This window comes from Amblyomma mixtum, chromosome 1 (assembly GCF_055824585.1).
Source record: "Amblyomma mixtum isolate Tamu chromosome 1, ASM5582458v1, whole genome shotgun sequence".
Lineage (NCBI taxonomy): Eukaryota > Metazoa > Arthropoda > Arachnida > Ixodida > Ixodidae > Amblyomma > Amblyomma mixtum.
Window position 1 is genome coordinate 276,213,133 of NC_143012.1, and position 27,608 is coordinate 276,240,740.

General features: G+C 45.3%; 2 protein-coding genes across 3 annotated transcripts; one reads left to right on the forward strand and one right to left on the reverse strand.

The window, feature by feature from the left end:
- Positions 1-1,129: 1,129 nt before the first annotated feature.
- LOC149371783 (L-aminoadipate-semialdehyde dehydrogenase-phosphopantetheinyl transferase) lies at positions 1,130-4,563 on the forward strand. The gene is made up of 5 exons (XM_089566073.1): positions 1,130-1,497; positions 1,767-1,989; positions 2,073-2,194; positions 2,261-2,467; positions 4,341-4,563. Exons 1-5 carry the CDS (start codon positions 1,351-1,353, stop codon positions 4,482-4,484), a joined length of 843 nt encoding a protein of 280 aa, XP_089422199.1. The 5' UTR covers positions 1,130-1,350; the 3' UTR covers positions 4,485-4,563.
- On the reverse strand, positions 4,509-27,608 carry LOC149371784 (uncharacterized). 2 transcript variants are annotated; one of them, XM_089566071.1, is made up of 14 exons: positions 27,455-27,608; positions 26,763-26,835; positions 26,570-26,621; positions 25,619-25,712; positions 23,081-23,145; positions 19,771-20,256; positions 15,880-16,082; positions 14,123-14,204; positions 12,317-12,385; positions 8,948-9,082; positions 8,113-8,302; positions 7,788-7,849; positions 7,592-7,717; positions 4,509-5,992 (listed from the first exon to the last, which is right to left on the reverse strand). In XM_089566071.1, exons 2-14 carry the CDS (start codon positions 26,813-26,815, stop codon positions 5,807-5,809), a joined length of 1,803 nt encoding a protein of 600 aa, XP_089422197.1. In that variant the 5' UTR covers positions 26,816-26,835; positions 27,455-27,608; the 3' UTR covers positions 4,509-5,806. The 2 variants fall into 2 exon arrangements, with proteins under 2 accessions (XP_089422197.1, XP_089422196.1); XM_089566070.1 differs by having other exon boundaries at positions 4,509-5,995.

Genomic DNA, 27,608 nt, shown 5'->3' on the forward strand with positions numbered 1-27,608 from the left:
CTACAGCTCAGATAGGAAAGAAAATGATTACTTCAAAGCAAAGCGGAATCTTTGGGCTACATAAAAACATTCAAGAGAGCGAAAAGGCGAGAAGGTGTTTCGTCAGTTTTGTTCCGCTGGGACGAAGATGAAGAGGGTGAAGCTGAGGAAGCCGACGAAGCAGCGACCAGCGATAGCGATGGCAATGTCGACGTGGACTCCGCGGACTCTGAGTGATGGTGATGTTGCGGGCGGCCAGCCTTCGCAAATAAAGTGTTTCTGCAGCTAGTGTTTGTCGTCTCTGTGGTTTTATTACAAACGTAAGTCCTGCTTGCAATTGAAGTTTTGGTTAAATTTACAATAGCTGGCTTGAGAACCCCGGTTCACAGCCTATTTACATTTGCTTTCAGCACTCCAAAGCATTGTTCAAAAATTTTCCCCGCGTAATTATCGCACCCCCTAACTTCGCACCGATTTTCTGCGAAAAAAAGTGCGAGGATTATGCGAGTAAATACGGTAACACTTCGGTGTTAAGGTGGGCATTTGCTTCTAGTGCTTTAGCGCGAGACGTTCACGAAACCTATGTGAACGTTTCGGCTGGGTGGCCTAGCATCAAAATCACCAGCTGAGAGAGCTAGTCGGAGGTGTTGGACGGATACAGCTCTAGTCTGTGGTGAAGCTCCTCTCACATTCAGGACCGGCGCACAGATTCCTTCACGACAAAAAGTAGTCCATTATTATAACCTCTCTTGTCCCCTAAAAAAGAAGCTAATCACAAGAAAAAAGTTATGAGCTTTAGAATTTTGATACCTTGCTGGTTTAATAAAGTCACACACTAAGAACTGATTTCGTCTACTTTTGTGACTGGCTGCTCTTTGCCGTGTGCTTAATAAATAGCACGCCGAGGGGTGACGGACATATTCTACTCACAAGAACTCACAAACTACCGAAACCAAAACCAAATTTTATACGATGTAAGTACTTCATTATAGATACATAGTAAAAATTCCCATCAAGTTCTGTACAAGCAGGTTAAGCATCGGTAAAACTGAACAAAAAAAAAAGCTTTTGTTAAGACACCTAGCTGAGAGCGTTGGCTAAGAGCTGCTGCGGGTGCTATCATCACTATCATCATGGCCAAAATGGACGCGCCCAGTCACGCAGCATCCTCCATGCGCAGCATGCACGCAGCGCTGGTGAATAGACTCTGCAAAAACTAATTTACACCAATCTCGGTGGCTGTTTGTGGCTGTTTGATAAGAGATATGTTGTTCTCTGGTAGCAGAGAGCGCTATTAGCGAGCAGTCACCATATCTTGGACAACCAGCTTTTAAAATTATCTAGCCCACCGCGATCGGAAAGTGTAATCCAATGACGAGGTCCGTTCGGTGGGCATTTAATGTCCGTGCGTGGAAACCAACGCGGGAACAATGGCTCTACGCTCTGCAGTGCGTCCAACCAGAAGAAAAAGAGCGAATCGACAAGTTCGTGTTCACTAAAGATGCAAAGGCATCAATGGTCAGTGATGTGCGATAGAGTTACGCACTGTTCTGCTCAAACATCTCGACTAATGTTTTGTTCACTTCCTGCTTCTAAAGCTGTCTGCCAAAAATGACCAACGTCTGGCCTGAAGGGCAATTCGTGCTTATTGCGGTCACATTAAAGACGACAGTTTAACGTGTTCTTTAAATACCTAGCAATTTTTGTCACCACTGACTGATCATTTATTGAATATACATGCGCATGAGCGGATGAATGATCGACTATCTTACTTCCTTATCTTCTAGATCGGGCGTCTGCTGCTTAGAAAATGTATTAGCGAAATTATCGATGTGCCTTACGATGTACTGCGGTTAGGCCGAGACGAAAGCAACCGGCCTGTCGTAACGCGCCCAGAGATTCCAGATCACTCTTTCGACTTCAACGTGTCGCACCAAGGTGATTTTGCGGTGTTGGCAGCCGATGAATACCCCAGCGTTGGTGTCGACATCATGAAGACGGAGTATTCCGGTGATTAAATATAATAACAACGGCTAAACGCTTTCTTGTCGTGCATGTATACACGTAGTGACTATACATGCATCGCTTTGCAGGTGGCAAAACAATACGAGAGTTCTTCGCAGTAATGCAGCGGCAATTCACTCCAAGTGAATGGAACTTCATTGAACAGCCTGGCACTGAAAGTGAACTGCTTCGACGTTTTTATCGTCTTTGGGCAAGTAAAAAAATTACAGCAGCAGAAGGGTACTTTACAGAATGCTTTTATAAATTCATTTTACAGTGCTTAAAGGAGAGCTATGTGAAGGCCATTGGGTATGGATTAAGCATCAATCTGCAGCGGCTGGACTTCAACTGTTTGACAAGAGAGGTCAAGGAAGGTGCCATCACAAAAGACACACAGCTGTACTTTGATGGGCAGCTGCTTGCCGACTGGATATTTCAGGAAACCCTACTTGACCCCGACCACTGTGTCTGTACAGCACTTAATGTGAGTCCCACAGTCGGCATCAATACATATTCTTGTATATGGAGGAATACAAGTATAGAATGTTGACAAATCTCATAGCTGCATAGCTTTCTGCATCTTCATGCTTTGCAAATCATTTGAACACACTACTGAAAAATCCTGCCCACATTTTCTTTCATGACATGGCTTTGTACACATCCTTCGCCTAAATTATTTCAAAATGTTTCATCAGTTTTTGCACCTGCTCGGTATTGATGTTTTAAAGTGCACAGCTGTTGCAATGAGATGTGAATTGCATGCTATTCCATTACTCGCAGATAACATTTCTGTATACATCTACGGACAGAATATCATATAACATAGCTGCAAAGATGTGAAATGTGTTAGACTGAATGCGTATTTCTTGCCTTGTATGCAGTTTCTGCACATCACTGTTTCATTTGTTTAAAAGAACAGTGATGAGAATGTTTTATATGTTGCAGAGTAAGCTGTGCGCTGGTATACAATGCCTTTTGATCATGGCCTAGTGTTTTCATTTGTTTACAAAATGCGAAAGTTAGGGGAGCTCCTGCAGATAGCAGTGGTGCTCGTTCAATGCATTATATTAAGTGTAATTTGGTCTCGGTGGCCAGAGTATTTAAGCAGACGCACATGCCATTAATAGGCAAGCCAACATGATTGAGCCAAGCCAAGCAAATGGCTTCTGTCACAGCAAATTATCATTTGAAGCTTGCGTGTCAGAACTCAAGTACCAACGAGATGAACTGTGCAGGGGCACACAGCTAAACATGCAAAAAGAGCAGTAGCTGTGGCCGAGTGATGTCCCGTTTGTGGAAGCAAATAGACAATATATTTAGCCGCACTTACCATCCCGTTTATGCCAACATGCTACACCAAGCTCTTCAGCGTATGTTTACACCTAATGGATTGTTTATGTGCTATGCAGTCAAAATGTGCCCAAGAAACCTCACTGTGCAGTGGAATTCTCATTCACAGAGATATGTGTACATGACCACAGAAAAAGCCTGCTAGCTGGGCCTGTCCTCATTTCTGGTTTGGTTTTGTTTAAGGAAGTTTAACATCCCAAAGTTACAGGATGTGAGGGACGCTGTAGTGAAGGGCTCTGGAAATTTCGACCACCTGGGGTTCTTCAACATGCACAGACATCGCACAGTACACGGGCCTCCAGATTTTCGCCTCCATCGAAATACGACCGCCAAGGCTGGAATTGAACCCGCATCTTTCGAGTCAGCAGCCGAGCGCCATAACCACTGAGCTACCATGACGGCTATTGTCCTTGTTTCTAACGAAATGACTCATTATCACTGCACCTGCAATGGACTGGATGAAAGACATGCACTTCAACACCATTCTGAACACATCCAACGTTTTTGCATTATGCTGTAAAAAAGAATCTAGCTTGGTCAGTAACTAATAGCCTTGACTGAAATCTTACAAGCATACCTTTTTATGGACCCTATGGCACCTATTTCTCTTCTTTCACTCCAACCTTCCTCCCTTCCCTCACAGTGCAGTTAAGGTGCCCACCTAGAAGTGAGACGGTTACTGTGCCATTTCCCTTCTTTAAAAACCACTAATACCTTTTGTGGAATTGCGCACCAGGCTAAACATGTTTGTAACAGTGCAAGCGAGGCAGCCAGTGCCGAGCAGAGAGATTTAACTTCATGCTCTGTGTACAGAAATGCACTCAATGATGCAATACTGCTGTCCCCCTTTTTCCTGCAACTGTGTAATATCCATGACATTTCCTTTTGTATGTTCAAAGTATGCCAGTTTGCTCTTTTTATAGACACTTATAACATGTCTGAAACTAATTCTGGACAAACTTCTGCAAGTACACCAGAGTTAACCAGAAGCGATCTGCTCCTTTTAGGTTGGAAGCAAAGCTATTTCACCAGTCGACAACCACTTCACGATGCTGTCCTTTGAGGAACTTACCAGAGGAAGCCGTCCTGTGGGTTCGTCAAATGATTGTGATTGGACAGCATTTGCAGAAAAGTCAGAGTTTCCATGTTAAAGCTCAGTAACAGAAGTTCCCAAGGTCTTTTGCATACAGTTTATTTCTCTTTGTGTAAATAAAAGCATTTTCTTAGAAATTTTACAACCACCGTCTCGATACACTATACAGACACAAAGCTAAACATGATGCCGGCGCCAGTTCGGGAAAATGTGTAAAAATCTTTCCACGAAGTTCGCATTCTTTTGTTCAGTATTAGGTACTTACAAAGTGCAAACATTCTTATACTGAAAAAAAAAAAAAAAAAGGAAATGTCGCTCGGAATGTCACCGTGTGCTAGCAAACAGCTATGCAGATACAAACCTGCATTTCTTTTCTTCTGTCAACTATTTTCAAAGCAGCTTCTCTGCTCTGTTCAAATTAGAAATGCAAGTACATGTTGACTGAAGATGTTGATCCAGTAAGCAGTAACCCATTATTTTTTTGCACTATGCAGTGCACTCCAGTAGCGTACTAATCCTAGAATGTTTGACCTGTAAAACCTCAACGTAATCATACACAAAACACTCAGTACGCTGTACCATCAACAGACAAACATGTCGTCTGCACAGAACGACGACCTCTGGCCACACAGGGCAGTTACGGTACTGCTACTTCTTTGTTCTCCACGCTATCCTATTGACTAGGCTCTCTATGGGCGCTCGCAGTGTTACAACAGTTAAAGACATGCAGCCGCCACAGAAAGTACCCGCATGGAGTTCCACACACACGTTGATACAGGTGATCAGCAACAACGCTGTTTTCTATGCAAGGGCTGTGTGACCTTGAAGCAGTTTTTCTGAACACAACAATTCTGCCTTGGTAACTTGCATATGTCGCACACAGTACACCCAACGCTCCTGTAAAACATTTGAACGCAACGGTAGTAGTATGTATGTACATATCCTATGGAGCAAGCACTGCCACTACGATAACGCAACTATATAAAAGTGCAGCAGTCTCGCATGTTCAAAACACGGCAGCACGTTGTAATCGATCGTGCGTGGACTACGGTCAACCACGGCAGAGTGCTTCGCACAGCCTGCCACACTCCTGTACAGACTATGTCGACTACACACAGTCTATGGTCCAAGCACAAAAATTTTCAATATGAGCACCTTCGCACACCTTTCTGTCTTGCATGACACTTGTGCGAAGAAGAACCTGCAGTAATCACAAAAAGGGGCACGAGTCTCTGATCTGCAAGAATGCCCCACTTCGTGGAGGGGCCGCACTGCAGCAGTGCCATCCTTGTCCCATGCGGTCCACAAACGACGAAATTTAGCCGCCCTGCTGGCAGTTTGTGGGGCAGGCAGGCTGGCTGGTTGGCTGGCACCTGGCGATTAAGACAGGCTCTCCACAAATGCTGCGGGAAAGATGCCTTCACTGGAGGTGGTGCCCAGCAGTCTCCCTTGCCACCAGTCGCTGTTCACTTTGCATGTGACCTGGACTTTGTCTCCAGGATGCAATGTGAGTTCGTCAGCGTGCTGGGCTTCGAAAGCAAATGCGGCTCTGTAGATGTCTACACCCTGCTTTGCAAAAGACAAAAAGACGTGTTGCTTCAGTACACTTGGCTCACAAGCAGGAACCATAAAAATGACAATGCAAAGATAGCTGTATTTCAATTTCACTTCACATACAGCAGAACCTGAATATTGACCTTGCAAAAAAAAATGCATACGAGTTTGACACAATGTGTAATTTGATATAAAAGTAGTAGTAAATTTAACAGCATACGAACACATAGGATGGAAAAAATTATTTATGATAGCCACTTACTGCATGCAGATTGCCAAGCAAAACAGCCGTGAATTTTTTGTCTCTTCATCTTCATTTTCAGAGAGAACACATTTTTCAATGTTTCTGATGTACTAAAAACAACTGAGACCGCAGCCTTATATCGATGCACAGTAGCGATGAACTATGCTGGGAGCACGGAGTATGTCAGTTCTCTCAAGACCTCGCCGCAGTTTGCACTAGTGATGTCCTGGTTATCCGCAACGCTGACAATGATATCTTTGTCCACAAGCCCCGTGGTCTTTATGCCATCCTTTACAGACACAGTCACCTACTGCTGTCCCATCACAAAAAGCATCAGGAAATTCAGACAACTGGATCCACAAATCATAAAGACCTGTGAAGGCTTCGTCGGAACTCACCTGACAAAGAATTTGCACCAATTTTTCTCGAAAGCAGAGGCCAGAATATCGGAAGCAGTTCTATATATAGTTACGTTTTTGATATGATTCCACAAACTATCCAACACAGACAGGGTGCCTAGAAAGTAGACTTCTGGGTCTTCTCCAGTCCTCTGTAGGAGCCCCTGAATCGGAAGTTTTCTATAACCAGCCTTCACCACGTGAGCTGTCCCCTGGTCCAAGGGTTGAAGCACTGACATAGCGTTTGGCAGCGAAGTTCAATGTAGCTGGAATTGGCACTGTAGCAAGTGGGAAGAGCAATTGTCTACGAGGAGGCAGACGTTGCGATCTTGGTCTACCAGATTGTCATTCAAAGACTCCAGCCAATTGAACAAGTTTTTCCGGAAAAACCGAAATAACCGAAAAAAGAAAAAAATGTACAGTCGTATATGGAAGGTGAAATGGGACCGCAGTTTCACTTTACTATATCAGAGTTTACTATAGCGGGGTTATACTGCAGCTTGAATAGTGAAAGTGCGGTGTGAACAGAATCGAATAGTATATTAAACACTACATGCAAACTATTCAAAGCTTCGAATATTCGTACATCCCACAGACAGCTGTTAGCTGATGTGTCCAATCACTTGCAATAGGTGCTCCTTTCACAGATCTTGGAAAAGTGGCTCAGCATACTGATCAGATGATCAAGTTAAACACATATTGACCATATTTCCAATCAAGGTGCACACACTAGCATGAGTGGCATCAACAGGCAGGCTTCAAAGAGAAGTTTCTACTAAAGCTTTAATATAAAGTTTTAATACAAAAAAGAAAAATAGGGGCCACCACGAGAGTTCAGCATATTTCATACCTCACAGCTAAGGTCAATTTCCTGGTAAAAATTAACGGCAACTGACTTCACTGAACCAAATTATTAAGATCCATGTACTGAGCCACCTTTGGCATCATGTAGCAAAGGTAGGAAGGTACCTTTGCGGAGGTGTTTTTCGATATTGGCTGGACAAAGGAAGCCGGGAACTGTCCTCTTTTACCGGCGTGCTCTCCATACAGCCAGTCCTTGTTGATTCGAGATAGCACCACCACCGTATCTCCTTCCTGCAATCCACAGAATGGGGCCACTAGCAACTTTCCCAAGTGCACAAAAGCAGAGGAGGGAAGGACTTACCGCAAATCCCAAGTCTCCGACTTGCTCAGCGTTAAAGCTGTAGAGGGCAATGGCTGGGCAGCCTGGACAGAGTGCGAGGAAAGGAATTTGTGCCGTAAATGCGTGCAGCTGAACAATGGTGAAGTAGTCACGCTCAAGAGTGTTTATAACATGAAGCAGTACAGAGAACAGCTCAACCGATGCGAGACATACATGTATGTACTGGAAGGAGGAAGCGGAAGCAGCCATAACATTTGAAGCTGGAAGGCACCCTTTCAGACTGACTCAAGTCTCTGTGCTGAAATTTTCATGCAAGCTAATCTGTGCGCACACAAAAGAAGATCACCTGCTGGTTGTGCTTCGGGCTCCAGAAATGCAAGAGGAAAGCGGCCCCGCTTCCCGTGGAGTTCTCCAAGCGCCCAATCGCTGTCCAAGACACCGAGGAGGCGTACTAGATCCCCTTGTCGCAAGCTGAGCTCCTGGCTGGACTCGGCCTCAAAGTCATACAATGCTCGCCGACATGCCACTGCAACGCCCTGAAGAAATACACACAACGTGGATTAGTGGACAACTAAGTGGCAATGGCCACGTCTGATGGTGTGGACAACTCCACACACTAAATAGTAACATGCAGCAGTCATCAGCACAGCACTAAATACATTTGCCTACAAAGCAAGATTCCTTTAATAGTTCTCTTTGGTGCAACCAATATTTTGGTGAAACACAGGTGCTTCCCACAAGAAAAGCTCCCTACATGGACAAGCAACTACGCTGCTTTAAATCTTAATTTGCTCATCATTAAGCTGGAACAAGAGTTATTAAGCTTTGAACATAGTGTCTGTACCAACAAAGCTTGAAAAGCTTGGTTCGGTGCACTTGTTACTCTAGTGATTAAACATACAAGGCACCGCTGCAGCACATACTTTATTTAGCCTACACTTTACAACTTTGTTCCAAAAGCTCAATTCAGACCAGCATAAGGGACAGAGCTCATTAGACTGCCTGCAGCACTATACAGATAGTGTCACTTGTTTTTACTGTAAGAAACACCTATCCAGACAACCACTACTTCTCATTAGTTTGTGAACACCAAAAAAATGCTAATGCTAATTTGATACACGAGGGGGGGTTGGGGGGGGGGGGGGGGGGGGGGGGCGTGGCTGGGCTGTAGTGCAACTTACGTTTTCTGCAGAGCTCTTTCTCGGTGGCACCAAAACATCCAGACATCTTTTTGGTACCAGGCCTTCCTCATTGCCACAACGGCCACGGTACCATTCGGAGCCTTCTTCAGAAACCAGTGCAACCAGGTCGTGCACCTAGACAACAGACGAAGGCAATCATCATGTTATTTTTTTGGCTCCAAAGCTGTCGCTTGCATCGACAAAGTCAAGTGTTGATGCTGCGCAATCGCAAGAACGCCGCCATTGCTGAGCAGGTCCACATGTTTTGCGAAAAGTTTAAAATACTCTCCCACAGGGTTCACAAAGAAAACGAATCCAAAACACGAGTACGGTTCTTTTGCAACATAGTGCATGGCATTGCTTGTCCAGAAGTTGCCTGGATAGCACAGAATGGGCTATTTTGCACCATTATTAAAACTGAACGATTTGAATAGCCGCGGTACGGTAAGGAAAGAGTTAACCCCTTAACCATTCTGAATGAACAGAGCTCGTCCTTGCCAAGCCGTCCCCAAACCATTCGGACGAGTGTAGCTCGTTCCCAAAGAATAGTTTCTCCCCCACAGTATTTCGAATGAGCAGCACTTGTCTGTCACTTAGATGGTGTTTTGCTTGGCAGATGGCGGCATTGACCTCGTAATTTCTTTTTTCTCCAATGGCATGACAACCTGAGTTTTAAAAATGGCATCTGATGGAGGGGACACGTGTATTTCTGGCCTAATATCGCAGAAAAGCAGCTTTTCTTCGTAGTCCTCTTCCTCCGACAATGATTCAGACACCGAAGTGTACGCTGTTTCAGGAAGTGAGGACTACAGTGATGACACTGAGATGAGCAGTTCTTCCGATGAAAATGAGGACAGCTCAGATGTGAGCATCACAAGTGCGTGTCTGTGGATGAAGATCGACACCAATAACATTCCCATGAAACCTCCCTGGTTTCCTTTATTGGCTGTCCCTGGTAAGATGTTCACTACTACCTGGCCTGATGACTTGCTTGAATACATTCAGCATTTTCTCAAAGATGAACCCATTTCGATGGCGGTTGACGAAACTAACCACACCGCTGAGAAGCTGCCATCATAATGAGCACTTTAGCCTAAAAAAATGGGTGCCAGTGACAAAAGGGGAAATGTCGGTGTTCTTTGCTCTCTTGCTCTTGCAAAGAATTGTGCACAAGCTACATCAGGACTAGTACTGGTCCAAGAGCAAGCTCTTGTTCGCACCTATCTTCGGAAAGGTGATGAGCGGCAACTGGTTTGAGCTTCTAATCAGGATGCTGCACTTTGCGAATAATGCCGGTGCCATCAACCTTAGCGGTCGCCTGCAGCCGAAGGTGCACAAGATATGGCCATTTTTGGATTAGTTGTTGAAGAACTACTGCTTGGCCTAGGTACCAGAGAGAGACATATCCATAGATGAATAGATGAAAGCCTCATGCTGTACAAAGGCAGGCTGGGATGGATGCGATACATTCAGCTCAAAAGAGCCAGATATGGCTTGAAACTTTTCATGCTGAAGCTTCCTCGGCGAAATGACCAACTGTACTACACTGCACCTCAGTGAAAGATGAAAAATTGTTGGCCATGCTCTTTCTCTAATTAAATTTTTATTGTTGATTACCAACACATAATTTATTTCCATTATTATGAGCGATCATGAACTTGATTAGCAGCCGCTGCGGTGGCTCAGCGGTTATGGTGCTCGGCTGCTGACCCAAAAGACGCGGGTTCGATCTCGGCCACGGCGGCTAGAATTTCTTTGGAGGAGAAATTCTAGAGGCCCGTGTACTGTGCGATGTCAGTGCACGTTAAAGAACCCCAGGTGGTCGAAATTTCCAGAGCCCTCCACTACGGCGTCTCTCATAGCCTTAGTTGCTTTGGGACGTTAAACCCCATAAACCAAACCAACCAACCAAACTTGATTAGCCTAATCTGACTTCATGGCTGAATAAATTATTTTTTTTTTAACATTGAACACTTTCTTTTTATATAATAGTATTCGAAATCAAGAATAAAAAACAAGCATTTTTGTTAGAAATTCATTGATATACCAAAACGATGAAGGCGTTAATTGTGCGATTCCACCAAATAGTTCTGCTGCACGACAGTGCACTTGGCCGCCTGGTGCGTTGCTCTCTCTGCGGCACCTGACACTATATTCTGCGGCAAAAGAAGAGAGGGCGCACTGCTCTATGGCTTCTGCACCATTGCCAGAAAAAAGTTGTCATGGAGTATTGTCCGATTTAACTGAACACTGAAGCCCAAAGTGCCCAAAGCACTAGCCAGTCACAAGCACAGCAACAGTGTCGGTGAATTCAATTGCATGGTGGCGTGAGGAACTGCCAGTTTGAGAAGCAAACAACTGGCTACTAATTGCGTTAGATAGGTTTACAGATGCTAGCATTAGCCTCCTCGATATGATCATTTCCCACTGCTGCAGCTTTCTTGATCTCTCAGTTATTACTGGCTTTCATTCGGCTCTGCCAACTGATTCCCCTCCTCACATTTCTCTGTTTAGTGCTCCATGCTTCACCATGCTGCTATTTGCACTGTATGATCCCTAGAATGCGTCCATCTGCTTTGCTGACTGTCTCAGTTTGTTGTTTGCTTTGCTTTCTGAAAAATTGGGTATTCATCTTTCTGTCCTCATCTGTCCTTTCTGTCCTACACACCGCCCCCCCCCCCCCCCCCCCCCCCCCCCCGAGCTGCACCCCACCCCTAATAGTCACAAGAAGAAGAATAAAGGCGGCTTAGCGATACCTCGGTTGAAATTAAGAGTAAACGGGCATGCGCATGGCACGTAATGCATAATAAAGATAATCGATGGTACTTTATGGCAATGGAGTGGGCTCCAAGAAAAGGCAGGCACAGCAGGGTAGAGAGTAAAGTGGGTGGATGATTGGTTTATTGGTTCATTGGGGTTTAACCTCCCAAGACTCGGGCTATGAGGGACGCTGTAGTGAAGGGCTCCGGAAATTTCGACCACCTAGGGTTCTTTAATGTGCACTGACATCGCACAGTACACGGGCCTCTAGAATTTCGCCTCCATCGAAATTCAGCTGCCATGGCTGGTATCGAACTCTCATCGTTCGGGTCAGCATCTGAGCGCCGTAACCACTGAGCCACCGCTGCGGCAGGTGGGCAGATGAGACTAGGAAGTCTGCGGGGGGGGATAAGGTGGCCACAGATGGCACAGGAAAGGATAAGTTGCCAGGATATGGGAGAGGGCTCAGCCCTGCAGTGGATGCAGATAGGCTGGTAATGATGATGATGATGACCAGTTGAGCAATTACTAGTACCAACACACACCTTGTCATGGTAATCCACAATTACATAATTAGAGACGAACTGCACAAGAGTTACAGGCACTTACCTTCAGCGAGAGCTGTCCAGGGGCAGATGACTGGTAATCTTCTTTTGCTACTGCAGCCCCTGACAGATCCTGCGCAAGAGAATTGAGATGGGCCTGTATCAGCTCACAGAAGTCACTGCCTAAGGTGTAAATTCTATGCCAAGCTTAATGCTAAGACTTGAAATTTAGGTCCTAAGTACCTTATTAACTTGCGTAATTTGCACATTTTCCCTTTAAATTAAGGCTTCCAAAAGAGGTGCGCAAATTACGCAAAATTTTCCGAACATGTCCTAAAAAAACGCTTCAAATGTCTTAACGTGCAAAAAATTGGCAGTGGCTTAGGTAAGGTTAAGCCCGGATATCTCGAAGCAAAAAGCTGCGGCGAGACGGTGGAGGAGCCGCGCGTGTAGTGAATACGGTGTCGCTGGTGTCGCGTCCGCTGTCTCCGACGTCTCGTCTCCACTCTCCGTTCTCTCTGTGTCCCGTGTGCGCGGCCGCCGAAACCGAGAGGGGCGGGAAAGGAGGCCTGCCCGCACACGTGATGACGGGGTCCCCCCCGCTCTCCGCCATCATCATCGCTCCAGGGTAATCCGAGGTAGGAGGAGGAAAGGGCAGCGGCGGGCCCCGAACGAGAGAGGGGAAGCGCTGGGCACCCCCAGTGGGCGAGAGTTTTTTCGCCTCTCCTGTGACGTCCCATGCGCAGCTGTGGCTTTTTCTAACGACGGAGCACACGTGAGACTCGGAGTTGACTAGCCTAGTGAAGCTTTTCGCTTCAATATATACTATATATTGCCACCTACGGAAGTCTTGCAACAATGGGCGGCTGAAGTCAACAGCCTCCATCACCATCGCCATCAGCAGCAGTGCGGTGTGGCGATGTTGTGGCACCGCCAATTTGCGTTTCCGTTGTCACTAAGTTATTTTGGTTTGTGGCTGGGTGTTGTCGGCGTGGAAATCTCTCCCCGCAGAGATGGAGCGGAAGTCTTTTAGAGAATGCAGCATAAGCAATGCACTAGACGGCACAGAGGATGATGCTCTATGGGATGTGGGCAGCGAGAAGCAACTGTCATCCGACTCGAGTTCAGACGACTCTGATGACTCGGAGTAACGCTTGTGCACTTCGTGCCCTACTCTGTACTGCACACCCAGCCAATTCTTTAACAGTATTGCGCGACCACTGCCTCACGTGTTTGTCAGCACCTTATCACGGAGCGGCGAAAGAAGCAAGAGTAAGCGCATGTGTACACGTGTGCTTATCTCGCTTGTTTTGCCTCTCAGCGCCATTAATAAGGCGCTGACAAGCACACGGGTCAATGGTCGCGCGATAGTGTTAAAGAATTGGCCGGGTGTACGTACAAGTAGCATCTAAATGAAAATAAATACTGTCACCATTGTGCAGCTGATTGAGTCGCATTTGTTTCAAGGTAAGGGTGTCTTTCGGTAATTTTTCTCTTGTAAAAAATTTTTTTAATTTTTAGAATTGGTTAGCTGGGGGGGTCGACCTATATTCCAGTCTGACCTATATTCCGGTCTTTATGGTATGTAGCACAAATAGCACCTGCACATCCATGTGGAAAAGCTAACTTTTGGATGTCTGCTCAGAGAAAGGCAGCTTCTTGATTGCCTGAAGTTCGCTCTGTCGATGTGACGGCTAATTTTTCCTATACATTTATGCTGCAGCTCTACAGTGCACAGAGCTTATTCTATATGAAGGATAATTCGATCTGACCAAGTTCGACTGTATTAGCATATTGGGAGTAGATTTGTCTTTCTACACAAGTGGTACAGCACTCTGCAGCAAAGAACTCAAAGCCAGGTTTGTCTCACCTGCTGAGCACTGATCTCTTCCGCCGGTGGCGCAGGGGGTGGGTGCATCGGAGGAGGTGGGGACCACTCCTCTGTCGGCGAGCTTGAGAGAGAGAAGAAGAACGAATGTCAACCAAAACTCCTCACAACCAACATTAATGCCAGGCATTACAATCACCTGGAGATTAACGTTAGTACGAAAAGGAAAAAGTAATTCACTGAAATTAATAGGTCACGTACAAAGCAAAATTTTTCTCACAAGCTTTTTGTTGAGCCGTCAACCAGTTCACAGCAGCTACTTTCAGAAAATGGCAAAAGGTGGTATAGTGTCAAGAAAAAAAAATTAAATTGGCCAGAGTGCATGGTAAAATCTATGCTTTGCAGCTGTGCACTGAGCACTAGTGAGACTCTACTGGTGTCCCTCTTCAGAACCACACAAGCCACGCAGTAATGTTTACAGGCATTGTAGTCAGACACTGCCTATACCCTAAGCAGCAAAATACCTCACACAACAAAATATTTTGTCGCTCCATGCTTACATTCATAAGGACCAGAGCCTTGGCCTTTCTTATCAACAATAGCCATCAGGCAGATTTCACATCAGTCCTTGCAACAAAAACTTCATCAAGACATCGTTATTTTATCGTTTTATATTTTAACTGTTTGCAAAGAAAAACTGAAATGAGCTAGAAATAGCAGCCGTCACATTCAAGCATTAGGCCACCATTGCCAACATTCGCGGTGATAACTTATACCCCTGTCACACTAGCAAATTTAATGTCATTCGAACCTAACGGCATTCGATGCATCGAATGTCATTCGGTCTCTTTCGGTGCTACATGGAAAAAAATAATGTCATTCGAAAATGATGGCATCGACGATCAGTGAAAAAAAAATAGTCCAACTGAATGACATCAGCGCGCATAAAATATCTTTGAAATTGTTGTGCAGTGTTTCAAAAGCGGGTGAGAACATTTGTGTGCCATATTATAAGCTTAAAATATTATTTGCGGCCATTCTGCACCACTTTAGACATCAAAAGCCAAGCCAAGTACAAAGTCAACCACAAATCTGAAAAATGTAAACAAACAAAATGGCTGACATGGCGGCGCGCGAACACGCGCGGAGCTTGGAAATGACTTTCTAAAGGTGAACTGCTCAGTTACGTCTTTAAGTACCTTCGAGCTTAACGAACATGGCATGCCAACAAACAAGAATCACGCATCCCAAAATGACCGACGTTCGCGGGAAAGACGCTGCTTCATGCTCGGCCGCTGCGGTAGGCTACTGAGACCGAGAGTAACAGCTATCCACGACAGCCTCTAGTGTAAACAGATTCACACAAACATTAACTTTTTTTAGCAGAACTAAATAAATGCACTTTCTAAGTTTGGCAGTGTGCACACTATATTTTTCGCGTCGCTTGTACCTGCTGCGTATCTGGTGTCCAGAGTACGCATTCGGTTCGAGATCGAATGCGAATGAGTTCCCCTAACTCATTCGATGGCGAATGTCATTCAAACCTAATGACATTACATGTTCCCGTGTAGCAGTCGTTTAATGACATTAGGTGCTAATGTCATTCGATTCGAATGACATTAAATTTGCTAGTGTGACAGGAGTATTAGGGCTGCAATATCCCAATGCAGAGTATGGCATACCTGGACCACTTGCTGAATAGTAAGCAAAGCAGGAATATTCCCACATTATCCCTTTGTGACAGTGCTGAGTTTAAACCGCAGCAATTACTCGCATATGAACTTCGTCCCACTGCTCACCCATCGTCCGTCTCGGGAAAATTCCAGGGATCGCATGAAGGCAGGCTTGCCTCCTGAGACAAGCTGGGCAAAGAGGTGTTCCGTGGGAAGTTCCAGGCATCATCCTGGGGGGTCGCATCCCCGGCGCCTCCTTCGTGGGATGGTCCCCAGAACGTCGTGGTTCGCGAGTGCGGCAGGCCACGGCTGCCAGACCACGACACATCCTGAATAAGGAGAAACAGCCAGGGCACAGGGAAACACTTCAGAAATTCCATAGCCACCATCTACACTGCCCCTGCCGAGCTGCAGATATCTTGGAATCAAACAGCACCAATAATGCACAACAGGAGAGACGCTGCTCTCTGCCATGGCATGACAGTGAAATAGTTCAGTACACTATTTAATCACAGACAGCTCAGCTCATTGCATTTGTCTCATGTCTGTGTTATGTTCACATTCCTTCTTGCACTAGTAACCATAAATTTTGGAAGCAAACACAAACTAGCCGAGTTAGCCACGTCAACAGATAGCACAAATGGCTTGAAGCCAGCCCCATGCTAGCAGCATGTAGTGGAGAGGACGGCAACTGACTCCACATGCATGCTGTTTCCTTCATGATCCCATGATTAAAGCTCATTGATTTGATTTCCATTAATTCAAAAATCCAGACAATCAGGATTAACCACATGGTTTCAATGAAACTGTATTTGTAAAGAGTAGCAAATGCTTGTTATTTTGGAGGTAGCCAGGCATGTACACCCGTGCGCAAAAGTGGAGAGACCACGCGAACTGACAGAACTGCGTGCCAGCACTTTCTCACGGCGCAGCGCCTGCTTTCGAGATATGCATAGGGTGCCTGACCAAATAAGTTAACCCGTCTTTCTACCCATTTCTTCCAGACACGCCTTTATACACAGACAAATCGCAACCACCGCCATTCCCGTGGTCTCTGCACTTTTGCGCACGACTGTACTTACAAACCAAGATGGCGATATGTATGCCATGGCATCAGAATAAAGAACAGACTATGCACAGACTAAAGACACAAAGAACAGAGTAAGCATAGCCATTACCATTACAGTTGTACAGCTCCAGTGCCTGCAAGTGCCCTTCTCGTCTTCCTTTTAAAATCCTCCCCAATCACCATCATGCCATTTTGTTTAACCTTGCTCCAGACAGGTGCAGATAACAGAGACAGGCCACATGACCAATGTTGCCATTGCGTAGTAAGCATTACTGCAGCAAGGTAGTAGTAGTATAACATTTACACCTGGTCCTATGACAAAGCCAGTGAAGCACCAGCTGTACAAAACCAATAACTTTTCAACTAAGCAGAAACACTGCAAAACAGTGCATTGTTAAACTGAGTATTGGAGGAGTGATGCAAATGTAAGCGCAGCATTCCAAATGCTTACAAAAAACTGCTATGACACATATCATCTTACCATTCACAAGTGAAAAATGCCTTGCAAAATATGTGGTCGTGATTTATACTGCCGCAACTAGGCAGCTTACCGACTGGGAAGCCATTAATAATGTCCTGGTTGTTAATGACGAGAGCATGAGCGCTAGAGACGCTTGCTGTTTCAAAGGACTTTTGCTTGAACACTGCTGGCACATACATGCTATACAGCATTCATCGTAAGTTAGAAGAACTGCCACAGAGATTTTCACAAGGATACAGAAGACAACTGTGCGAAATTTCATAAAATAAGAACATGTCAAGACAGCTTACATTCATGTCACTTTCGCTGCTTAGAAGACGAGTCATAATTTTAAAAATTTCGAAATTTCTTATAGGTCCTGTGTTGCTTAACTGAAAATTCAAAATTTAAATAATTTAGCAGTTTCTTGTGGTCCCAGAAGATTCAAATCAACAGGTTTCTGCCAAAATTTGAGGAGGTAAATTGGTTCCCTACAGCAGAGCTTCTAAACACTAAACGCAGTTTTGAGTAAACAATCATCCCGAGATCGACCTAAAGGTGGAGGTGCCGTTGCTATGCTAGAGTGGATCGGCAGCTGGCAGCGCCCATGAAAATATACACAGTGGCAGTTCGCTTCAAAGTCTTCCGAGGGTTTTCTGCCAAAGAAAACGTACCCTCTCAAATGGATGAGTTGATATACAGCTTAAAATGTTCCAATTCCGCAAAAAAAAAAAAAAAAACAGTGTCAGCAAACACTACATGAAAGAAGCGTGGATTGCAGGGAAACAAGGGACTATAGTAAGCAACCGAATAACCCCTATTTTATGATTTACTCAAGTGGTTTTGCAGGCATTCCCTTCATGGGCCTGATATATTTATTGCATCGCACTTGCCTAATGGCAGTGTAAGGGTCGATGAGTCAGCATGAGGTGCGTTGGACAGTGGGAGGAGATACAGTGCTTTGTTGCAGCACTGACCGGTGTGGCTGTTGAAGGGCAGCTATACATGGGAGTCGGACTGTCGGACAAGGCTGGGCCGTTGGGAAGTGTCAGGCATCATCGTGTGACTGTCAAACGACTCGTCAGAAGGCCAGGGCCATTACCTTTGTGCATGCCAACCGAAAAACTCCCCTCAACCCGAAACTGTCCCTTCAGGAAACCACCAGCGAAAGCGGGTGAAGTCCCGTTCATCGAAGAAGACGTGCTGAGGTGAACGTGCCCCTCTGGGCGCCAGCAAGCCGTGCTGAGGTTGGCCCAGCCAAGGCTGTCTCCATAGAAAATGGCGCGCTCATGGGGACAAGGGACAGCGGCTGCCTGTACGGGTTGTGGAGACAGCGACGAGTGGAGAGGCGGACACATGGGGACGGACCCCTTACCCCCGCCGCACCGGTGGTCAAAAGTCATCGGCCCGTAAGTTTCGGGAGAAGAGCTAAGTGGCAGACAGCAGAGGTTGCTACGGGGTGCAACAAAGACCCCTCCCTCCCTCCCTCAATGGTTTATAGTATTCCATTCCACAGACTGACGTAGCATATACGGTGCTCATATTCTCGTAATTTTTACTTGTCAGAAACGATGAGCTTACGCAGGAGAACACTCACACTTAGCCGAATACCAACATTACTAGGCTGACAACGGCGCAACTCTATTTTTACCAGGTAATATTTTTGGTTACATTTCCTAAAACGAGTTATACATATCCGAAAATGTTTTCTCAGTTCCTTCAGGCAAAATTTGCTCACTGCTGCAGTGCGACGGATGCACAGTACTCTCCGCTCAAGTTTAATATCAATAACGTAACGAATAACGTAGAATAACATAGCAAGAATAAAAATACTCAGACTTGGTAAAGCAGACAGAGGGCACAAAATGGCTTGTTCAAACTGCAGTTTGCAAGCACACTCGTGTGTCAGCACCTGTTGAATACGAAACATAACTGACGGGAATATAAAATCGCCGGGCGGCTGCATTCTGTTGTATGAACAGCAGTGACTTGTTCATTTTGATTTGACATGGCACCTATGGCCATCGTCACTGTGTTTAAGACGCCGCGTGGCAAAGAATTGAAGTCGACGAAGGAAGTGCCGAAATCTGACGGAGGATGTCGTGATCCAGCATGAAATACTGGACATGGGCAATTGTTGTCTTCATTGTAACACAAGATGATAGCATGCTCACATTTATTTCATGAGAGGCAGACAAATACGAGTACACTGAAACCGCGAAACTAACAGTGGTCACCACGAATGCGTGTCATATGCGTGCATGTAAACACTGCTGGCTAGCAGAAAATGCAAGCGGGCGTCCACACAAAAGGAAGGTTTGACACTATGCTGCAAGATAGCACTCTGCTTGATCTCGCGGCCAATAGTTAGTACGGGCACATGCCTTCTCACTAAACTTGCGTGCATACTACACATTTCTTTACCCTTTTTGCTTGGTTTGTTTCAGCTGTGTCACTAAGTGCAACAAATCATTCAAGATATCCCTACCTGCAATGGTGGCACATCCAAGTCCAAGAGCGACACAGGGGCAGCACCATTTCCAGCCCCGTGGCCACCTGACGCAGCACTGCTCGTGCCAGATGAGCCGCTGGCCACTGAACAGGTGGGAGACGCCGGTGGAGAGTCAAAACTGATCAACAGCGAGCCGCTGTCTTTGCCTGCAGAAGCCCCGGCCGTAGAACCAACACGGTGCGGTGGCACGGGGGGTGCAGGTGCGGCGCCCTTGCGGAACGAGCTCCTCGCCCCGCTTCCAGCCACGGGCTGCCGTGGTGCGGGCCCTTTCCTCGCCTGCTGCTGTGTGCCCTTCTGCTGGCTCTTCCCAGTCGAGCCGAAGAGATTCAACTGCCCCCGCACAAGGCCTGTGCGTCTCGAAAACAAGCTCGAAGATGTTCCGTTAGGTCCCATCCAAGAACTTCCGTCCTTCTTCACTGCCGTACCAAATAACACATCGATATCTGCCGCAATGCCATTTCCCTGCAAACATGCACGTCATGAAGATTAATTTCTAGGCCATCTGTAATGAACACAATGTTTGCAACAAATGAACATGAACTCTGAAACCACATAAGTAGTTCATAAGGTGACCATCACTTTAATACACACGTTCAATACAATGCTCACCTGCAGTACTTTACTGTGATCCCCTAATCTCATGACAAAATTGTATGCGGTTAGTGGTTAGAATTTTTCCACGCCATACCAGCCCACGTTTTAGCACAAAAGAAAAAGAAAGCGAAAGAACTCTATGTCCATAACAATTTATTTTTACATAAAACCTTCAAAGTCTTCATCTTCGGATGCGCTATCGAAAAGGCAATGCGTCTGAAGCATTCTCTTCGCACTACGTACTTGCAAAGGGTGACTAAAAAAAAAACATCGGCTTCTCTTGGCTTGTCTTGACAATGGCGAGAAGCGCGACTGTCGCTATCTTTTGTCATTTCACATTACCTTTGCTTGGGGCCTCCGAAACGGCCGCGTGTTTAAGATCCTGGAAGTGGTCAACCCCGCTGTTTCATGATCAAGTTCACCTAAAAAAGTTGCGCACGGCGGTCCCCGTATTGAAGTATTAACCATGTTACAACCGCGTTATTGATAGTAATATTTTTTCGATGGAAAAAGCTTGAACATGAACCTGAGTAATTTCTGAACTCGCAAAAAAACCCGGAAAATTCGCATATAAGACGCACCCTTGTATAGGACGCACCAGCAAGATTTTTGAAAAAAAAAAAAAAAAACGCGTCTTATACACCGGAAAATACGGTAACCACTGCTAGGTTTTTAAGTTTTTTATCATACTAGCACTTTTGGAGTTCTGAGAGCATAAAGAACATGAACAAAGGAAAATATATGAATTCCATTTGTTGCTGCAAACCACACAAAAAATAAAAATGAACTGTGGCTAGTGTTCGAATGATTAAGTAAACAATTTCCCTGTAATGTTAACCAAAACAAGAAAATTTACCTTAGCACAAGCCATAGACAGGCGCTAACTCAAGAGGCAAGAAGTAGGCAGTTGGCACTTGCAGCGAAATGTCCGTTGAAGCTTGCCAATGAGTATACAACACAATGGATCAAAAACACCGAGCGTGGATGATAAGAGACTCCATTTAAGCATGAATAGAAGAGAAATTAATTTAAAAAAGTCGACTGTGTGCAGCACAGCAGCCATATGAGTACTGCTTTTATCTTTATTGCTGATAAGCGCAAGGCTGATAAAAGTTTCGAAAGAATTAGTTCTGCAGTGACTCAGAACTGACAACAGACACAAAAGCAAAGAGGTGTGCACATACTAACACTATCACAATTAAAAGCTTACGGGACAAGAGTAGGCAGAAAAACATTTATTTCGGTGCAGTAGTGCGAGATGTGTCAAGGTGTGAGAGAACATGCATGCTCTATCCGCCAGTGACAATACTATGCGAGTGGGTCACGAGGCAGAGCTACAACCGTTTTTCTGAGCAAATGTGTCCCATAAACTTTTTATTGCGATAGTACATCATCTGTTGAAGCCCAATTCTGTTGCCTTTTACTGAACCAATCCAACACAAAATGTGTTCTTGACGGAACTCGTGGGAGTGCAAGTAAGGTAGGAGACAGCATCACATTAGGTCCCTTTGAAATTACAAGAAAAAAATTTGTTACAACTCTCGGCATGGCATTTTCTGAACACGTGACCTGGAAGGAACAAGTAAATCTAGTCTGCTCTAAAGTGTGGAAAGCCGTTTGCATATTAAATAGGTGCCGCAATCTGTAACCAGTCAATACAAAAAGACTCCTTTACAATTCCTTATTGCATTCAAATCTCAATTACTGTACACTGATCTGGGGAAACACAACATCATATATAATTTTCTTATGCTCACGTTGCTGCAAAAGAAAGCAGCTCAAGCCATACAAAATGTTTCCTTTGCAGAACACGGACAACCTTTCTTTTATAAAAACACCATAATAAAGACTACTGACAAGTATGCTACAAACTAGTAAAGAGCTTTAAAACTGCAGTTTGGAGCGGTCAAGAGGCTTTGTTAAGTAATGTGGACTTAAAGAGGACATTTCAATTCTATCCTCATTGTCATCAAGTGCTGTTGAAGATTCCATTCTCGCACACATAGTATGGGCAGAAACACATTTCGCATACATTACCTATCATGCTCAACAATTTCATTTTAAGAGACACAGACATGGCATCTTTAAATAGTCAATGTATTTTTAACATTTTTCATAACGACTGAATAATTCTTGACATCATTTGGTGTGTCTTTACATTGTGGTATCACCCATACATGTAATTGGTATATTGAGGTTTAACGTCCGGAAGCAACTCAGGCTATGAGGGACGCCGTAGTGAAGGGCTCCGGAAATTTCGACCACCTGGGGTTCTTTAACGTGCACTGACATCGTACAGCACACGGGCCTCTAGGATTTCACCTCCATCGAAATTCGGCCGCCGCGGCTGGGATCGAACTCGCGTCTTTCGGGTCAGCAGCCGAGCGCCGTAACCACTGAGCCACCACGTACGTACGTGTAATGTACGAACAATCTCTCAGTTCTAATATCTTTGTAACAAACTTCCTGTCTTTAGGCTATAAATATGAATATAAATCATTGTGATTTGGCAACTATATAACCTGTGTGCACTATTACCAAATATATCTGTCACTGTTGCCTGGAGTGGGTGAGGGGGGTTGGTCAAGCTGTGTTTGTTCAGCTTTTTCCCCCACCTTCCCTTTTCGCTTTTATGAAATAAAAAGATTTGACTGATTGACTGAAGGTACCTTAATGAAAAGGCTATACTTACGCCACTATGAGATTCATTTTGCACAGAGTTCCCCTGTGAATGGAAGGACCCCACCTTAGGCGGTGCTGCACAAGAAGATATAAAAGGACATTAAAAAGTTTTACATGACAAGAAACAAATCTGGACAAAAAAGCTGAGAACTCTTTCAGCTGCACTGATAAGCTCCCTTGTCCAGCTTGCCTACTGGAAGACAGAACAAAGGACCCTGTTTGAATATTCATTCAGAGAGCCTTAAAGGTGCACTGAAGAGGATTCTGAACTTGTCTCTTTGCCAAGGGAACTCGATCTACACGTTCCTAGCATTCTTAGAAACTGCAACTTATTGACCTGTATGGCCGATTGATTTCCCTAATTAAATCGAATTAACGTCCGCCTCCCGCCCTTTTTTTTAAATTCTGCCTCGTACGATGGGCGGAGTCGACCAACGCGTGAAGTTCCTTTCAGCCAGCTCCGTGGAGGCTTTGCTTTCGCTTTATTTAGTTTTTTAGGTTTCCATGAATAAATAGTTTCATTCGAAAATAATATAGCCACAAAATAAGCCCGCAGAAATAAAAATACGCGCGGACTATTTGCTACTACGGACTACTACGTATTACTCCGCAGATGGCAGAGCGGTAAGCCGCCACGGGACTGGGTGAAAGGCACTCCGCGCGTTGGTCGACTCCGCCCACCGTACGAGGCAGAATTAAAAAAAAAAGGGGCGGGAGCCGGACGTTAATTCGATTTAATTTGGGAAATCGGCCATACAGGGCAATAAGTCGCAGTTTCTAAGAATGCTAGGAACGTGTAGATCGAGTTCCCGCGGCAAAAAGAAAAGTTCAGATTCCTTTTCAGTGCACCTTTAAGGGTAAAGGGGTTCTGGGCGCCCTGCCCTATGCCCGGAACCCTATGCCCAGAACCCTTCGCTTCTTCCCTCCACATCCTTTCCCTCTGCCCGGCGGACCCTCCCCCGCGGGACCTAGAGAACCTCAAGACCTGGGTGGACTGGGAGCCCCTGCTGCGCTCGGAGGCCCGGCCAAGCAGACCATTGCCACCGGCTGGGCTGCCAGTGTTATGGGCCTCAGGAACATAAACACTTCAGTGCAGTGCGGTCGCTGCAGCGACCGCACTGCACTGAAGCTGCGGGTCACTGCGGTCGTGCAGCGACCCAGGGGCGTGCCCCAAATTCCTGTTATAATAAAGTTTTTTCTCTCTCTATCCCTCTCAGAGAGCCTTAGGGCAGTGTCCCACACTTGCATGGCCACTGGTCATTTCACTATGGTTGCACAATTGCTGTAGTCTTGTTTATGATAGAAAAAATTTTTAGCTCATTACAAAGATAAATGTATTTACGTTTCATTAGTGTGCATTGTTATTAGCAGCAAATGTTGGTACCAGTAGAGGGAGCAAAAATGTAGGGCATAAAAAATACTCTTGACCAACTTGTTTGCTAGCATAACACCATCTGTCGGGCTAGTTGGTTGCAATCCATACGTAGCAGCAGTGCAAACACAAAACAGGATGGAGGAGATAGTACAGTGCTCTTTACTATCTTCTCCTTCCTGTTTTATGTTCGCGCTGCTGATACATATTGTTTGCTAGCGTGCAGTGTTTAGGACAAATTGCTGCACCAAAAAAGAGGGCTGCTCCTGTACTATAAATGAAATGTTAATTCACAGTATGTTTTTGGCGGTTTCTGGCTCTAGTGGCTGGTTATTTGAAACTGGCGCCCTAAAAAAGATTAAAAATGGCAGAAATGAGACGTATTAGAGGTTTAAAAGCTTCCTATCCAGCTCACAAACTACTGACAAACTACGTGCATATTAGGCATGTGTAAAAAAAAATTTGGTTGGTTTTGAGGAATGGAAATGACATATCAACTGCCTTCCATATCTGCATGGGCACCCAAACTGCGCCCCAAGGGAAAGGAGGAAGGTAGCAGTGAAAGAAGAGAGAGAGAAAGGGTAGAGGAGGAGGACCCTCTTTCTTACTTTCTTCTTTCACTGCCTCCTGAATCCCCTCTCTTACAGAAAAGCCTGGTGTCCACCCAGACATGCCAGACAATTACTACACATTTCCTTTCCTCAAAAACAAATTTTCAATTTTCAACAGCTCAATGGTCATGTTCCATTTCTGATGTTGCAACAAAACCTATCATGGTGTAGTAGAAGGCCAAAAAGATGGATGTAGATTCCAAGACAGACAGTTAATGACACAAAAAAATATTTTAGGAATTTCTTCGATTTAAATCATAGGTTTCTTAAAAGCAAGTCCTGGTAGGTTACTTTCTCAAAAGTGCCCGAACATTTGCTTGAATCATGCGAAGCTTGAATTAAGGGAGACTTTTTATTACACTTTATGTCCACTGCATTGCAACATTAGTTTGAATAAATTGTTAGATCAAATTATTAAGATTCCACTGCACATAAAGATGACCCATTGCATACATGCACAAAAGATGAGACAGCAAAAAAAAAAAAAAGGGAACAGCAACAGCAACTCAGCAGCCCTGCTTGCACAGCCCTCTGAAGCAGGCTCACAACACTGTGCAGCACTCACGAGGTCTGGGAGGCGGCTTCTTCTTGGGGGTGTGCACAACCTTTGGTCGAATGACCGTAGGTCGGCTTGGTGCAACACCATTTTTCCGTTCATTCTGCAACATAGACATCAACAAGATGCACTAAAACGTAATACACTAGAAGAGAAATTAGTAAAGTTAGTTTGCTTTGTGGGGTTTTTGAGTGTTTAAAGCCCCAAAGCAACTCAGGCTATGAGGGACGCCGTAGTGAAGGGCTCCGGAAATTTAGACCACCTGGGGTTCTTTAACGTGCACTGACACTGCACAGCACACGGGCCTCTAGAATTTCGCCTCCATCGAAATTCAACCGCTGCGGCCGGGATCAATCCGGCGTCTTTCAGGTCGGCAGCCAAGCGCCATAACCACTGAGCCACCGCGGCGGCCTTTAGTAAAGTTGACCAACTATGTTAAACTGCTTGTACAGATTTTGTGGCCACCTGACAGCAGGCTGAGGCTAAGCTGTGATCAATGGCCATCATATAACAGCCTGCATCATTAAAAAGGCTCACTGATATCCCAAAAGTTTTACTGACAAAACACCACACTTGATAAATAAATATCTGATAAACATCTGTTGATATAATTAGTGCAATCAGTCCAAGTGTGAAGTGCACGTTAGCAATTTGCTGTTTGCCCAACTACATGCATTGGCTGCATAAGATTAAATTAACATATAACAGTCTAACAGGTCATGATGCAGTCAGTGAGTCTAGGAGTACCTTCTGTATGTAATCTAGGTAACCGCCTCTAACGTGATGAAATAAACTTTAAACCTGAATAACAGGAAACACTGAGCTGCGTCACACAGGAATGATGAACTCATGTAAACACCAACCTTTTTTGACGTTCAAATGACTTTGTAAATAACAAATAAACCTACCATGCACGAGTTAGAATATAGTTTACCAAGTAGTATGCAGCTGACAGCTTACCTTGTTGTTATTGCTATCCCTCTGAGCAAGTGACGGCGGTTGCAGATGTGCACTGTAACATAGGACATTACCCCAATAGAGGACATGAGCTTCATGGAGTTTAAAAACTTTTCAAACCAACACAAGCCCTATTCGATTGAGAACAGCTGGTGGTCAAATTAATGTCACTTGGTAGCCAGGATCTATCACTCACCTAGCCTTCGGCAGTGGCGGTGGAGGCGCAGGGCGGAGCGGTTTTGTGGCCATAGGCGCACATAAGGTCGGAGCTGTAGCAAGAAAAAAAGAATTATGCCGCGAATAGATTACTCACTGGCAAGAGCACATGCGCAGCTCACAGCAAACACTACACTGCTGAGTATACGTGTAGAACTTTCCCAGGTTTCGCGCCTACTAATCTCGGCGGAACAGATGGAACGCTGATAAATCAAACGACAGGAAGTGAGAGCACTAGCCGCTTTAATTGCGCCGATTGCGCACAAGGAAGCGATAAAGGGTTTCTGAGCTGTCCGCGCTGTCAGCGGCACCAAAACTGTAGTAACGTTGACACGAACGCCGTGCAGGAAAGTTTCACGCGTAGAAAGCCGACGAAACACTCAGTGGAAGAAGCAACACGGTTGAGCGATGGAACGTTTTAAGCTCTAGGCCAACACCTGTCGCGTAACACTGGATGTCATCAGCACGCAAGGACGCACATAGTGACGCGAGGTCAAAACAGGTCGTCTTTCCTCACTATTTTATAACTACGCACAGAGCTGGCATCACACCACTACTGTTCAGTCTATGTGAGCGACGTAACGCCTTTCGCAGCCACAAACCAGCTGCTTTTGGGCACGGGAGTGACCGATGGGTAGTGTGAGGTAGTACGGAGCACAAAAGTGAACTTACCTGATTGCGTTCCGTTTGCAATAAGCCGTGTAGCGGAATAAACACGCCCAGCAATCACTAACACATGCTAGTAACTGGCGGCTCTTGAGTGTCACGGCGCTCCACCAACGGTTGGAAACTCACGCACCTACGCCATTTTTACGGACACGCCCGT